At 41.4% G+C, this 15,979-nt stretch overlaps 1 protein-coding gene across 3 annotated transcripts in view; it reads left to right on the top strand.

The window, feature by feature from the left end:
* VSTM4 (V-set and transmembrane domain containing 4) overlaps positions 1 to 15,979 on the top strand; it is a 42,884-nt gene that overhangs the window by 14,595 nt on the left and 12,310 nt on the right. For all 3 annotated transcript variants that reach the window (XM_074830849.1, XM_074830850.1, XM_074830851.1), the window contains exons 4-7: positions 1,389 to 1,496; positions 5,599 to 5,632; positions 10,651 to 10,757; positions 11,611 to 11,672. In XM_074830849.1, the coding sequence (XP_074686950.1) occupies positions 1,389 to 1,496; positions 5,599 to 5,632; positions 10,651 to 10,757; positions 11,611 to 11,672 (311 nt within the window). The remainder of the gene's footprint in view (positions 1 to 1,388; positions 1,497 to 5,598; positions 5,633 to 10,650; positions 10,758 to 11,610; positions 11,673 to 15,979) is intronic.

Raw genomic sequence — 15,979 nt, 5'->3', positions numbered from 1 at the left:
TCAGGAGCAGTTTTTCTAGTTCCTGTGCAAACTCAGGCCTTGCCTGAGAAACCATCCCACAGAGTATAAGGGGTCCTGGAGAAAAGAGAATGGAAGGCACCAGGTGAGTTTCTCATGTATTTGTTATGGTCAATGGGAAAATAACCTATGCCTGGCTAATCACGCAATGCAAATGCAGACCCTTATCCAGGAAGGTGTTGAGCATGTCTGAAGAGGTACCAAGCACTCTATGCTCCCACTAACCTTAGAAACTGCTGACCTAACATGCTCTGCACTGCGAGAGCAGCTTAAAGCGCCCTTAAGTTTCAAGGCAAGCAGTATTTTCTGTGTAGATTAGTGGACAACTGTTCCAGGAGACTGAAATTCAGAGTTTGCACAGTTGGGATTCCCTCCTCCTCCAACCCCAACCTGGAGCACCAGTGAAGCACCACTGTGGCATTTGTAGCTGCTGCATTGCCTGCCAAGCAGGAGTACTTGCTTGCAGGATGGCTTTGATTCTGTGGGGAGTGTTGCTGTTCAAACCACAATTTACAAACTATATTGTTGTAGTGTGTAAGGGGAACAAAGCACAAAACTTCAGGTCAGGGATCTAGTTCCAGCAATGCTATTTTCTACAAGAACACTTGACCTCTGAGGCTTAGTTTCGTCTCTGTGAAGCAGGAAAGAAGCCAATATACCTCCCTAAGGACATTTCAAGACATTAATGGGTAGAGCATCCTTAAAGTACTCTATTTAGAGTTCTAGTAAAAGCAGAAATAAGTCATTAAAGATTTCTTCTCCTGAACAAAATACTCCATCTTGATCTGCCATGGTACAGCTCCTGTCAGCTCCACTGGGAATGTGCTACAGCACCTGAATGAAAGCCATAAAGGGAGACTGAGGCTGTAGATTGAAAAAGAAAAAAAAAACCACCACAAAAATTTCAAGCCAGTGCTGCCCCCAGAAGAAACAATCGCAGATTTTCTTCCTTCTTCCTCAGCCAGTCAGCAGTCCCCCCACCGCCACTTTTCTTGTTTGCTTGTTTTAAAAAAATGTACAGCTGTTTGAACTGGGTTATAATCCAACTGAAGTCCGTTTGGTTTTTTGTTTGCCACATGAAAAAAAAAAAAAAGGAAAGAAAACCACCCAAACCAGCCTTTTCCTCCCTCCTGAAAGTAAGCTCTCTTAGGTGTAGTTACACCTGTTTGCATTTATGAAGACTTCAACCAAATTTTAAACTGAACAGGGTAGTATATGAAAGTTTCAAGGGAGTTAAATTACTTGTGAACTGTTACCCTAAATCTTTTGGGCTGGGATCCATTTAGATTTTGTAGATGTAACTTTTTTCTATCCTGTAAACATGAAGCATACAGCTGCAACACTGACCATCATATATGCTTGGCTTTCAGATCTGTACGTGTATGCAGTGTTTGTGTGTTCAATAGGAATCATCAGCGTCCTCCTTTTTACACTGGTCATTCTTTGTCAGTCACTTCTGAACAAGAGGAGATCCACAGGTGAGTGAAATGTCATTCTTGCTGACTTCAAGGCCCTTACTGAAGAGGGAGAGGGGGAAGAAGGAGAATGTAGAAAAAGCAGGAAAGAGAAAGATCTCCTTGCCTTGGTTTTAATAAAAACTAACCAAATATTGGTAGAAAAAAACATTTCTGCCAGCAAAACTAGAACAAAGGCATTTTACTCCCTTTGAATAGCTATTTCATTTTAAATTTGCTTTGGACTTTTCAGAATCTTTCAGCTTTGCATAAACATAAATTGAAGGTTGTTGGAACTTCTTTCAAAGAAAACTAAGAGCTGTATCATTAGATTGCATTCTGATCAGATCTAGCTAAAATTTTGCATGAGTAACATTTCTGCAGATGTTTAGAGGGGTTTCAAAGCTGTCTTATTCTGTTCTATTTTCTTCTCCCTTCCTGACTAGCTGTCAATATTCTTGGGAATATGGGGGTTTTTATTAGCACTCTCTTGTTTGTAGCATTCTTTGAAACCAAAGCATCATTGCATCATTCAGATCTGCCTTTTCATAATAATCTTTCAAGATCAAGGATTACTGTTCCATTCTTTTCCTCAGAGAGAGTTTATCAAAGAGGTTACATCTGCATGAAAGCAGCCCTGTTGTAATCAAAAGTGCTATTTAGGATCTGTGGAGTTGCCAGTGCAGGCTCTACTTTCATTTTGGTTGAAGAGTGGTTTATTTGGAGACCTCACTCAAGCTGTGAGGATGATACCAGCATGCTTAGCAGCCACCATGTTAGTAGGAGAGCATGAGGACCGTCTCTGAACAGAAGCTTTCAAAAAGAGCTTGGTTAGTGATTTGTCCTGTTGGTGACAGGAGAGAATCGTGACTTTGCTGCCTCTTCAGCACTACACACATACCAGGAAGGAATGAGTGACTCAGATACACAAGGGAGAAGACATGTAAACTAAAAATAGGTGTATACAGAAGTCCTTGCCTGAACACAAACACATTTCAGGCTGCAGTTCTGTCTTGATGGTAGTGCACACGGTAGAGTAACTCTGATGCTAACTGAACTCAACAACTCTGCTTGCCAAGCGGAAGGAGCAAGATCAATGTTATTCTTCCTACCCTGTTAAGTGATGACAAAGGTTTTGTGCCAAGGGAGTACCCACACTTAAGTATGTTGGTCATGGTGAGTCACCCTGAAGCCACAAGCACTAGACACACTGAAGTATCCTGGTTTTTCTCGGTCAGACATTGGGCTAGATTTTACTTCTGTTTTTGTTGATTTACACTGGTATAAGCATACATGCAGCTTGGAGAAAAAGTCTCTTTACATTGAACCAACACCAATTAAATATAGAAATAATATAGAATACAATATAGAAACAGTAATTACAACAGAGAAAAAGTTAATTTCTTCTGAGCTGCTAAATCCTTTCTTCACTACCCTAATATCTGAATAATTGCAGGCTTCACCAAATTTTTATTTAGATTTTTAACATTATCCAGTAAACACTGGCAGCATTAAACTTATAGATTCAATGGAAATATAACAGAATAAAGCTTAGCAGACAGGCACTCAGTATACTATGATAAGATTTTTAGGCAAGTCTTTCAGCTAGGACCACCTGATCAAAGTATTTTCCAGAGCATCCAGTCAAGCATCAGGGAATTAAAATTTCTGAAGCAGCAGTGGAAGAAGCATCAGTGACAGACACAGTCTCCACCAGCCCCATATTGCTTTTTCTCCCCATAGCCTCTGGGCCATGGCAGAAAGCTCAGCCCTGAACTTCTGCCCCAAGGAGCTGCAGTTCCCTGGGAGGTGCTGTTTCCACCCAGCCATATGGACATGGGGCACAGAGAGCCCCCTTCTCCCTCAACATTCATCTACCCTCTCTAGAGGCATCTTCCAGAGGTTACGGTCTGACCACAAGATACCTACCCTGTCAGCCAACAGCAGTGCTCTCTCCTTCAGACTGTTAGAATAAGGCATCCTTCCTCAAAAAGCATTATCTCACCTCCTCTCCATAGTCATCACTCTGTACCTCCATCCTGGGCTGGACTAGGTAGCTGCTAGTATTCATGTGAAAAGAGCCTGCAGTGAAATCATGAAGTCCATCCTTCCTTGAGAAAAGGAGAAAAGACAGGAACAGCAAAGCAATCCTCCCTCTGCATCTCCCCAAGCCTCCCAGCACAGCCTTCTTCCACCTTCAGTGAGGTGGTTGCCACGTCATCTTCCTCAGAGGCCCTCCAAGAGAAGCCTAGCTCTGCTCTTCCCCTTGAGACCAGGTCACAGGCCCAGGACAAACAAAACTATCTCTTTACTTTACCTTACCTTACCTTGCTGGGTAAATATCCATCAGGGCTCCTCCCTGAACCTCTCCAGCCACCCCACCCCTGTCAGAGACACCAACAACTCCCTTCACTCTCCCACCACTCCAGCTTCCTCCCCCAGTTCTTCAGCTCTAACACAAGGAGGATAACCTGCCCTGCCCTGCCCTGCTCCACCTGCCACGTACAGGGAGTGGAGGCAGCCACCCAAGTGAGCACAGGGAGAAGAGGGAGGGAAAACTCTGCCCAGCCCTCTACAAGAACAGCTCAGCCTGGGACAAAGAGCAACTCATGCCTGAACTAAAAGTTGGGATTTGCAGTAGATGATGCTGGAGATGATCTGTCTGGAGTGCTTGTCTGTGAAACCTGAGCAGATCCTGGCCCACCTCAGCACTCTGACATGAGAAGGGTAATACTGAACCCGGTTCCTCACCAAAGATGTCCCTCAGTTTGATTGGATTGGCCCTGCAGCTGGGGCTGGCCCATAGCACAGGGCAACTATGGGATGCTGTGGGAAGCAGCAATGGTTGCAGCTGGCAACCCCTCTGTGGTTTTGGTAGAAGCCTATGCCCATTTGCTACAGGAGTGGTTGCTCTTCCCAAACCCTGGTTCAAAGGCTTGAAGTATTGTAGGGCAAAACAAAATAATACATACCTAGAGATGCTCAAAAGCATGTCAACAGTGTACATAAACATCTTTTTACTTCTGAAGGGTCAGGCCTACTGTTCTCCTGTACATCTGAAAAAGGCCAGACAGATAGATTGATGCACTGTCTTGGCTGGCTTAGACATGGGCCCTGTGTTAGCCCCAGTTCCTAGTGCTCTCAGCTCCCCTTTCCTTAGGACTAAAATGCAACCCCTAGGAGCTGTGCAGCTTCCTTAGAATGGGAGAATTTATGTAAGACCCAATATGAAAACTTTACTGTAGAGAGGGGCATAGTCATGTAAGTGCACTGTTGTCTGGTTTTCATGGCTTTTTAAAGAATGGAGAACATGAAGCGAGGAGTGTGTCTGTGTTGTATTCCACTTCATGTCATGGCCCAGGGATGCACCCTCTTTTCCTTCTGAGAAATAAATTGGCAGTAGGTCAACCAGAAGAGCTAGAGCCTCTCCTCCTGCCTGCATGTCTCCACACTCAGCACGTGGCATAGCTTGGGCAGAGCACAGAAGCCACTAAGCCACAAAAGAGCATCTTAATAACCCTGGCTCCTAAAAGGCTGCAGTGGGGGAGCTGTCCTTGCTCAGGACTACTGATTCAAAGGAATACAAAGCAGAGGATTTCTACAGCTCACACACACAGCTGTCAGAGACAGGATAGTGACTGGACTGTACCTCTGATCTGATCCCAGGAGGCAATCTCTTTATGCCACAATCTAGGTTGCATTAGGAACAGCAGTGGCTCCTGTGGGTGAATGGTTTATTTCAGGCTTCTGGAAATAAATAGAGGCACCACAAGGGAAATAAAAGTCTTCAAAGTAAAATTACTGGCCTGCTGTGCTTTTCCTTAGCAAGCTGTCTTTTGGCTGGGCTGACCACTGGCATGTGTGTTGCCCGGCACTTCCACAGCAGATTTTTGGTGTTGTTTGATACATTCCCCTCTCCCAAGCCTAGCCATACCTTTGGTTCAGACTACAATTTAATGCACAGTATAATGTATGGTGATGATTAGCAGCTCTGCCAGTGTAGCAACCTGGCAGCTCCACAGTCTCAGCAACACAGGTCTAGCTGCAGTGCCCATTTGTAACTCATACTCTGTGTTGGTGTGAAGCCACATTTTCTTTCTTTCTTTTTTTTTTTTTTCTTTAACAGTGAAGCACTACCTGGTGAAATGCCCCCAGAACAGGTAGGAGATTACACTTCTCTTTACTATAATCCAAGGCACCAGTTCTGGTTTTGTTTTCCTATGTATGCTGAAGAAGATGAGTAATGTTTTCCAAAACGCCTACAGGAGGATAAAGAGTCCCGGGTTCATGACTCATGAACGTGCCTGCAAGCCAACATCTACTCTGCATGATAATGGAGATCTACCTGGGTATCTAGCTGTAGGTCCTGCAGGTGCTTCAGTGACAAACCTCTCCTTGAGGGTCTAAATTGCTTTCTGGAGAAGCCTCCTTTCATCCTGTGTGGCTTTCTAGTGTTTCCCAACAGCTCACCAGATGGTAATGACTTAAACCATCCATGTACATAGAACAAACCACAATGTTACCCAATGATTCCTGCACCCAGGAACAGGGGCTCAAAAGCAGATTTTCAAGGCCCCACAGTCTGTTCCCAGCTGAAGACTCCCAAGCGGTGGGAAAAATTCTACTTCTGCTGCAGTCATTAATCACTGTCCCTTTAAATACCAACTGCCAAAGGTTTTTTATTTTGTGGTGCTCTAAAACTGATTTCCATCATATGATTTTCCTGAGATATAAATTTTGCTGGAACTGCAAAAAAAGATGACAGAAGTATTTTACAAACAAATAAGATTAAAGAGGGATGCCTCATAACAACACAGAAGAACAGCTGTTTCCCAGTTTTCAGTGACATAAAACATGTGTTTTTAGTCTTGTAGTTTAAATCCAGTATCACTTGGTATCACAGATACTGTTTCTCGTAGTATCTTTTTAGATACTATGAGATTCAATGCCAAGTGTAGCATACCCTAGATCCTCAAATAGTGTAATTTTTACTGCATTCTCATGGGATTATCACTGTATTCAATCTAACCGACACTCGGATGTAAGTGAAATCACAATAAAGCAACAGAGAGTTCAGGAGAGGCCAGTACAAACCGAAACTTTCATATTATTTGTGGAAAGATCTTTGTTCTGTGACCCTGACCAGCCATTGCATCACACCAGATATTTACAGAGACAGCTCAGCAGTTTTCATTTTTCCCTGGATGTTTTCTCTTTCCCCTTCTTTATTGGTTGCTGGGACAAAGTTGGATTTACAAAAACAAAAAAAAAGAAGGGGGAGGGGGAGGAAATCAAAGTAGTTTGGTAGAGAACACAAGAAGAGGAATAAAATGAGACCCAATTGAAAAGATGACTGAAAAAATGGAGCATGGCAGTCAGATAAAAAGACTCATACTACAGAATCTGCCTTTCTGGAAGTAGATGATGTGGTAGTGATACTACTGCAAACACTAAACTTAGGAGGCTGAATAGCAGGGAGAAAACAAGCCAACATGATTTTTTCACTGTAAAACAGAGTCTCTGGACGCAAAAGAAATGTGTGACTATTTATGGATAAAAATATGGTTTCATGTATTTCACTGTGACAAGATATGCTAATGAAAGCCTCGATCCCACAAATGTATGTCTAAAGTGCACTGACTTCAAAGCTTTAAAAGTAAATAGCTGTGAAAGTGCTACCAGTATCATCCTTTTTGTTATGTTTTGCACTTGGTGCTGTTTATTTTCCACCCTCTGCTCAAAACACAAACCATTAATTCCTTTGAACTCATTTCTCTTCACCTGTACATTCCTTGTCTTGGAACTTAATTCAGAACATTTAGACCCAAAACCCAGTGTCTAAATCTCCATTAGACCAAACTGATGAACTAAATTGCATGAGATTCCTGCCAGTCAAAATGACTATGCTGGCAAAATTCAGCCTTGATTAGAAAGGCTCAGCTCCAACTCCCTTAGTGATATTTCAAACTCAGGGCAGAATCCAGTTTCAAAATTACATTAATAGTCCAGTGTCTAAGAAATGTCTGTACTCCCACTGCAGTAATACCTAAGCATCTTGAAATATTTCATGTCTTGACATCATAATGGTGTTTTTACTTAATTGGAATTTGAAGCACAAAGGGCTAAGTGATTTGCCCCAGGTCTCACAAAATGGCCTTGGTAGAAAAGAAAATTAAATCCAGATTTCCTGAGAAGAACAAAGCAAATGTTTAGGTTTTGTTTTGCTGGTTGACCAATAATAAATTAAGGGAAAAAATGAGTTAACCAAAACCATTTCTTTCCCACATTTTAAAAATAAATACCTAAATAAAAACTACAGTTATTTTGGGTTTTCCAAACCACCTAATTCAATTTTCTGGGGTTTTCTTTTCTTTAAATATCCTCCTTATTATTATCTTCCTTGTTATTAGATCATTCTGTCAGTTTTCAGATCCAGAAACCCCCAGGAGGTGTAGTTTTGAAAATAAGAATTGCTTTTTTCTGTCTTTTATATTTGTTTTGGCCTAAACTCTCCAGTCCTTCAGTGGCTGCTCTTCTGGAGACAAACAATTTGAGGTGAAAAAACTGTTTACCTCAGAAAGCTGTCCATCTTGACATCTTGATTCCACAGTGGCAATCTAACATCATAGGAGCAAATTCTGGTAGACTGAACCAGAACCAAGTACTCAGTCCATCTCTGGCACCTTTTCACAAAGCTCCCTTATTTGGAAAATATCAAAGCAGCTCCCATCTCACTCAAGCGATTTTTTTGTCATCCCCTTGCAGATCTTTGACAAGAGGAAATAGCTGACTTAATTGACAACAGGAAAAGTCCCACATCCTTGACTCTAATAAGGATAGCAAAGCCAAAACTGTAGTATTTTACCAGCTCTTGGGACAGCCATGACCTCCAGGGAAACTGCTGTCCTGGTGCCATGATTGTTAGACACGTTCCACAGGTTTCTTCCCCAAACTCCTGTATTTTTCTTGCTCTCTAAAAGCTCATTAGATCCTTCAAGAAATGCACAATGTGACACTGTTGAAATAGAAGTCAGGAGGCTGGAGTTGGAGCCGGAGATAAAAAACTAACTTTCCTTTTAGACATAGGAAAAGACAAGCTCACAAAGAGGCAGTGTTTCAGAGCCAAGGAGTCTTTTCTGAGCCTCCTTGTTTGGTTTGAAGAGCTCCGTTCTAAGATAGCAAGTACAGTTATTGTATTGCCCAGAATTAATTAACCCTGTATGGCCCTGGCATTTAAAAGAAAAGCGTAAACCACAAATACATTTCTCTGTAGCTTCACTTTTTCAGTGGCAAAGCAGGAATAATAGCTAATGCAATGAATTGACAGTAAGCCTTTTCATATATTGTGCTTGAAGTAGCTATATCAGAATAATAGTATCTTTAAACTACACATGTGCCTTAATGACCTTGGATTAGTAAAACCAAAAACCTTTAAAAAATCATTCTTGTCCCCTTTTTGGTATTCTTTGTTCTTTGCAGTTTGCTGTGTTTGGGCAATGGAGCCTGGCAGGACAGTTTCATTTCCTGCTGGTTTTAAACCATTTCATGTTTTGATTTTAATATAGAAACAAATGGTTGTGGGATAGGTTCACAATAGTGCAGGCAGACTTTGAAATTATTTTAATGCAATCCTCAGTTTACATAATTGATGTGATTTATTTATAAATCATGAAAATATTTTACCTTTTAAACACTTTAAAAAGAGTTTAGCAGCAAACATATGTTTTGGACTGAGTGCATGGAACAGAACTCAGGAAAATCAGCAAACCAGAGTCTTTTTGTAATCCACACAAGTGTAAATCCAGAGTAATTTTACCAATGATAGTGACATTCATTTGGATTTACAGCTGTGTAAAATTATAATATCCGTTATTTTGTTATTCTTGTGTGGGCAATAGCTGAAATATCTTAACTTTCATTAAGACTTTGGCCCAGTTTGAATATTTTATTCTATTAATATAAAGAGAATGTTTCATTATGCAAAAGAACCTGGAGAGGAACAGCAACTGGGGACAAATGATTTAAAATTAAGTGAAACCAGTGTCAGTGTTATGACTATGGAGACCCTGGTTGGATCCCATTGTGTGGTGTAACTCATCAGCACAGAACAGAAAGGTCCCCACAACCATACTGGGTTGACCAGGGTGAGCCCATGGTCAGATGGATCTGAGCGGCAACTGCTTACCAAGTCATCTCCACCACCGTAGTCATCATAACTAACTGTTATACACTCTCGTCCCACCCCAGCTGTAAGTTAAAATTTCTTTCATTACCAGTTAAGCCAATACAATATTATTTCCCATTAGTTGCAAGCTAGGAGCACCTGCACAGTTACCACAGCTCAGCTGACACGTGGTGACACTGCTGCAACCTGACTGCATATCCAAGCCCTAAATACTCAAAGCAGGATTTACAACTCAGGCTTTTGAAGATGCTAAGGGTAAAAACCCCAGACTTAGAGGATGTTAAACTGAAATAGTCCAAACACAGAAACTTTATTGGACAGAAGTCTGTTTACAGTATAGCTTGTACTCTTCCCTCATTCCTACTAGTGCTTTTTCAGCACAGATGTACTAGAGAATGCCCGAGTTTAGAGGTTGGGGCACAGCTTCTCCATTTTATACACACTGACCACCCTGGGTTCTTTTAAGAAGCTAGCTTTTTCAAATGTGGGTTTGTGAGCTGTCTGAAGATATGCTGCACGCCCTCCTGGCCTGCTGGCCCCTCAGCCAGTCTTAGCCCAGAAACTGCATCAAAGATTTTGCTTTGCTGTACACTTTCTGTGTGAGCTTATGCAAGTCACCTAAGCTGTTTGTGCCTCTGGCCCTTGAGGACAGTTGGGTACAAGCTCATCCTGGGTGCACCAGTGGGGTCATACATGTTTTTAAGGAATCGGTGCTATGGAACGAGTTTAACCTGACACTTTGCATTTTCTGCACCAGGACAGATCAGACTCATGAGTTTCTCAGCCAGACTGTAGGATTGAAAAAATACAAGACCCAGAGCATTTCCAACCCTTGTAGGAGGTTTTTCAGTATATCTCCAGGTCAAAATACAAGTTGTTGGGCAGGGACTCTCAAAAGTGGAAGGTGATGTGTTTGCATGAACTCACTGAGACAAACTGTCTTTCCCTCCATTGCCTTCACTTTTCCCTCACATATGGGCCTCTGATTTGCAGCTCCGGGGAGACAGTTACCAGTGTGACAAGCATGTCCCCTCTACAGCCCAAGAAGGTAAAGAAAAAGAAAGAGAAACTGGAGCAGCCACCAGCCATCCCTGCAAAAGGTATGCAAACAGAGATGCAGAGGTATTTCAAATCTTGAGCACAACCATGGAGGGACAGCAGAGTGTGGGATGTCAGGACTCCTGCACTCTGCCACTGACTCTGCCTGTGAGAAGACCTGTGCTCGCTGCCGTCGGTGGGGGAAGAAATGGCCTGTGCCTGCTGCTGGGACCAGGGTCTCACCTCCCTGCAGCTTTAGCTATTGAAAAGCTAGTCACTGAGTTCAAGCAAGAGGTCTCAGCTCCAACTAATCAGAGGAGATACGGGAACCTCTGTAGCAATATTCATACTACTCAAAGACAAGATTAAATTTAGACAAGATGGAATTTCATGTTGGGGATAGACTGAGGGAAGCCAGCACATTGCACTCTTAAAATTGCAGGTGTACTTGAGAAGTCAAGCAAGATGAGCAGATAAAGATCAACCTCTTGGGGACCTCACTTTCGAATAGGATTTGCAATTGCCTCTGGGGTCAGTCTCACAAACTCTTGGGTGTACTTTCTGAGCCCTACTGCCAGTGCTGAGCCACTGGGAAAGAGGAGGGAAAGGACCTGAAGGTTTACTGTGGGTTAGATCACAAGTGATCAGTTCTCAAGGGGTATATTTGCTCTGGCTTCTGCACACAAACAGAATGTTTGCATATCATACTCTTTAATCTTATGAACTATTCTAATTCATAAGCCCTATACTTCACTGTAAAATATGTTGACTGAAGTAAGTTAAACTCTGGTATAAGTACATGTATTTGCTCCTAAACCACTATTAATCTGTAATTTATAAATTGCTAATGTATGTACTAAAAATGACAGTGAATGATGATAATATGAAATGATCCCTTAATATTTATTTCCATAGCTCCAATAGTCAATAATTTTCCTAAGCCCAAGCTCTTGAAACCTCAAAGAAAATTGACCCTGGTAAGTAATTTTGTATGACATTATTTTCTCCATATTCTTCTCTCTCAATACAGTTGTAATGTTGCCAGAACTCTAGGTTCAGAAACTATAAATTGGCTTAAAAATCATACAAGTCCTTTTTTTTAAGTAATACATTTTCAAGTGATGAATTAATTATCTTGGCTCTTTTCATTTTGAGCATTAGATTATACTGGATTATGTTTTCCAGCTTTCTAGCAATCGTCGTGTCTACAAATTTAGCCTGTTCTTAAATGAAACCTGCTATTGATTCTCACATACTTCTGGCAGCTGATGCTTTAGAAAAAATACCGGTTACTGACAGAATCACAACCATACTGGTCACACTGCTTTTGAGACTTTTTAAGTCAGAAATGGGGAGCCTGATTCTGCCCTACAGTGGTGTAAGTCAGGAATAACTGAATTGCAGGAATAAAATGTATGTATATAACTCATATTAATGAAAACTCATGACAGTATCTGTTGGATATGAGTTTCCGTTTGAAAAAAAAGCTGCGGATATATGCCAGACAAATCAAATAGATGGAGAGATGTTTCTCTGCTTTAGTAGCAAAGCAGTCCCTGAACAAAACATCCAGGGGTAATAGAGACAGAGTTTTATACCAACTAACTTCAGCTGCCTATATAAAGAGGGTGGTCTGCTAGTCTCCCTACATAGTCAATAGAGAGATGAGTTAGAGTAGGAGCCTGATGCTCCTACTAATTCAGACTAGATGCTCTGAATTGCCTTTTGGGGATCCTTTCTCCCTTCTCTGTCAGTAGAGAGAGCCCAGAGTGACTAACCCCCTAACTTAGGTGAAGGTGGGTGCCTAGTCAGGCCATGTGAATAACCCAAATGCCTCTGTGATGGCTTCACTTTCAGATGAGGGTTAGAATTGGGAACCTTCCCACCAATTGTCAGTAAATAACCTCGGCCCTTTTAAGCATAGTCAGGGTACAACCCAGGATACCTGGGCATAATGCCAGGTGACTTCAGAACAGCTCAGCTAAAATCTTAGGTGATATTGCTGCTTGAGTATGGAGCTCACCTCTCCTCTTCTGGTCCTGCAGGGATTACACCTTGGCCAGGCTCTGCTCATACAGGTCAGGTTTCAGTAGAGGAAGAGGCAGAGTTTTAAAAGTCCATGAAAACAACCTTATATCCATGTAGGTAATTGCATCAGGCCAAAGCTAGGCTAAGAGGACAAAGACACAGATGAGAGCACCTGGCATCAGGGGATGACAGCCACCCTTTGCCATGCACATACTGCATTAATCAGTGTGCCCAGGCACGCAGCTACATCAGAAAACAGTTAGTCTTCAGCCCTCCTAGGAAAAGCTGTCATCAGTTAAAGCACTCAGGGTCTTCCTGCAGGTCAATAAAGCACATCAACACATGCTGAACTTGAGGTAAATCTGTTTCCAGATGCTTTTTCTTTCTGGAATAAATCCAAGGATATGGGCCACAAATACTGTTGGCTCTTCCCTTCCTGCTGCACAACTCCAGTCAAGGTTCAAACTCTTTGGAGGTGAACAGGAATAAAGCCTTTTCAAACAAGGAAATCAGCTTTGTCTTCCCTAGCGTGACTGAGGATCCACACACTGTGTGCAGCTAGCAGACTGAGTTTTAATGCCTTACTGTTGGACTCGAGTCTGGCAGCTGTTTCCATATGTTGCTCTTTCACCTTTCATGTTTCACCTCAGAGTGCACCTGGAGACACATTGCAGCCTGCAGAAAACATGCAATCTATGGATGTATTACTTTTAAGTCAAAAAGTAATCCAACAAATACTATCCAAAGGATTTTCAGGACCCAAACTCACATCGCAATAAAGTGCAATAAAGGGCAAAGTAAACCCAAGTCAGTCTATAAGGCACATTCAGAAGCTGGGTATGACACTCCCCAGAGCTGTCTCCCATTTCCATTCCTCTTACCTCCCTTTACAACACAGTTGGTTAAACCCCTATGTTTTAGTCTTCTCAGAAAAAAGAAAAAAAATCATTTTTTTATGCTTTTAAATGGTTTTTCAGTGAGGAAATTAAACTAATTGAAGTAGAAGTTTCAATGAAGATACAAAATGGTAATAATTACAGAGAAAAAGACATATCAAATTCATTTAAATGAAACATTTTCTTGATTTTCAGCAAGCTTGCCTCCCCATTTTTTTAATTCCCCCAAATTTCTCAGATTTTAAATTTTCAGTCTGTTTTGGGGCAAAAAAATATGATCATCATCCTACCAAATCTGTGCAGGATAAAATAATTTTTTTCTTTCCAACTGTAATTATTGCGCAGCAGGTGTCTGAACTAGGTCTTTTTTCACTGATGGCACATAGTTACTCAGTAATCATCACTGCAAAGACAGACTCAAACTGCTGAGTTTCTGGACTTCTTCTGCAGCTTTCCTATGCAACCCAAGGAAGGTACCACACCGAGGCACCAGGAGAACATTCTAGAAAACCTAAGCAAATAAGCTAGAGTATAAGGAAACATTACAAAATAATTCCAGTGTTTTGGGAAATTTTTTGTAATAACCTAAATACCAGCAAAATTATTTCCAGAGGACATGTGCTTCTGTTTTTTTGAAAGATGTTTATAATAAGCTAGAGAATTTCTTTTGTTGTTAACGTGCTAGAGTTGGTTGCAGAATAATTTTACAAGAATACAATAACCTGGATAAAATATGGACATAATCTCAATGAAAATTAAAAAAAAAAAAAGAGAGAAAGCCTAACATCATGTTCAATTGCACAGCCTTGAGTAAAGTCTTTTAAAAACTCTGCTTAAGTCATATTGCTTTTGCTTTAGCCAGAATAACAATTCTATGCTCCCCTTGTTGCAAAAATATTCCCCATCAGTGTCATTCTCTATTAGCATCAATGAGAAATGTGTACAGATCAAAGGAAATAGAGATGCTGAAATGCAAAAAGGGATGGTTTTTATAGCATGCAAGAAGCACAGAGAGTCATTAGGAAGAAGAAAATTCTAGGGGCCCACAAATTCTGTTCTCTAAGGGCTGTTCTGCTATAGCCTTAAGTACTTAGCCCTTTGAGTTGGTAAAGATAAATCTATACTTCCTCAACCAACTTCTGGTAAGCTTTTCATTGCTTCCTAGAGATTAGTTGTCGTAGCCCAAGAGTGTCAGTTATAGAACATCATCTAAATGAAAAGGTTTCAGTGTCTTTTCATGAAGGTTTGCACCACCAAGCTTAGGAGCTCCTGTATGATTCACTAGAGCCAACGGAAAGAACATGACTTCAGGTTAGATCAAATCCTGCAGTCTTTACTTATGCAAAATTTGTGTTGACTTCATCATTTTCATGCTAAATTTTAAGGGGAGGAATACCTGCACAGATAAAACAGACTATAGAGAATCTTCCTGATTCTGCCCACTGACTTATGTGGCCTCTGCCAAGTCATATAATCATCCCACTTTGAAATAAGGTGAATATATCCTGTATTACAAATGATCCCCTTGGGCTTAGTTCTTCAAACACACTGTACACGTAAAGCACGCAGTACATAAGAGTTGGCTTCTGCTGCTCCTATACTGGCTAACCTCTTGAATAACCTCTTCACTGGAATGTATCTGGCTTCTCTTGTTCCACACCACAGAATACATATTGGTCCTGTGTGACTTCTGAAGCAGAGTGCTTTCAGTGATCATAGCTGAGATATTTAAGAGAAGCATCCTTCTATCTTCAGCTCATGTAGAGTAGACAGCATTGTTTATCTCAGAATGGATTGGATCACTAGTGACCTGGCACCACATGATTGCTGAGATTTTCTTTTGATGATGATGATGTAAAAACTACTAGAGAAACAGGAAGGGCTTATGGTTATCTAAGACTGAGGGAAATTTCTGGAAGTCATTTTGTTAACTTTGAGTGAAAGCATAATCTTTGGCACCTGTTCTACCTGCCTGCCTTTTTCAGGCACCACTTATCTATTTTATGCTGAGATTTGCAAAGCCAGCTCAGAGATTTGGGTTCCCAGGTTTTTACAGATGTAACAGAAATGGGAAGCTCAGGTTTCTTTCTGCAGCTTTGAAAATCCCATCCTTATTTATCATCATGGGCTAAGTGCTGACAATGTGCTGAGTGCCAGCCAGTGCAGGTCAGGACAGTCCCTGCACCGAAACATGTCTGAAAGTCTGGAATTTGCAAGTATACATTCAAAGGACAGTTTCCCTGCTCCTGCCATGTCCACAAAGCAGAAGAGTGTTGTTTTGAGCAGGAACTTGACATAGGTTTGACACCTGTGGAACTGAGAAGGTTGTGACTTGGTCTTGTCATCTGTGTGTACTCAGC

This window comes from Strix aluco, chromosome 7 (genome assembly GCF_031877795.1).
Source record: "Strix aluco isolate bStrAlu1 chromosome 7, bStrAlu1.hap1, whole genome shotgun sequence".
Classification (NCBI taxonomy): Eukaryota; Metazoa; Chordata; class Aves; order Strigiformes; family Strigidae; genus Strix; species Strix aluco.
The sequence above is the reverse complement of the archived record's forward strand: the minus strand, read 5'-3'. Positions and strand labels throughout refer to the sequence as shown.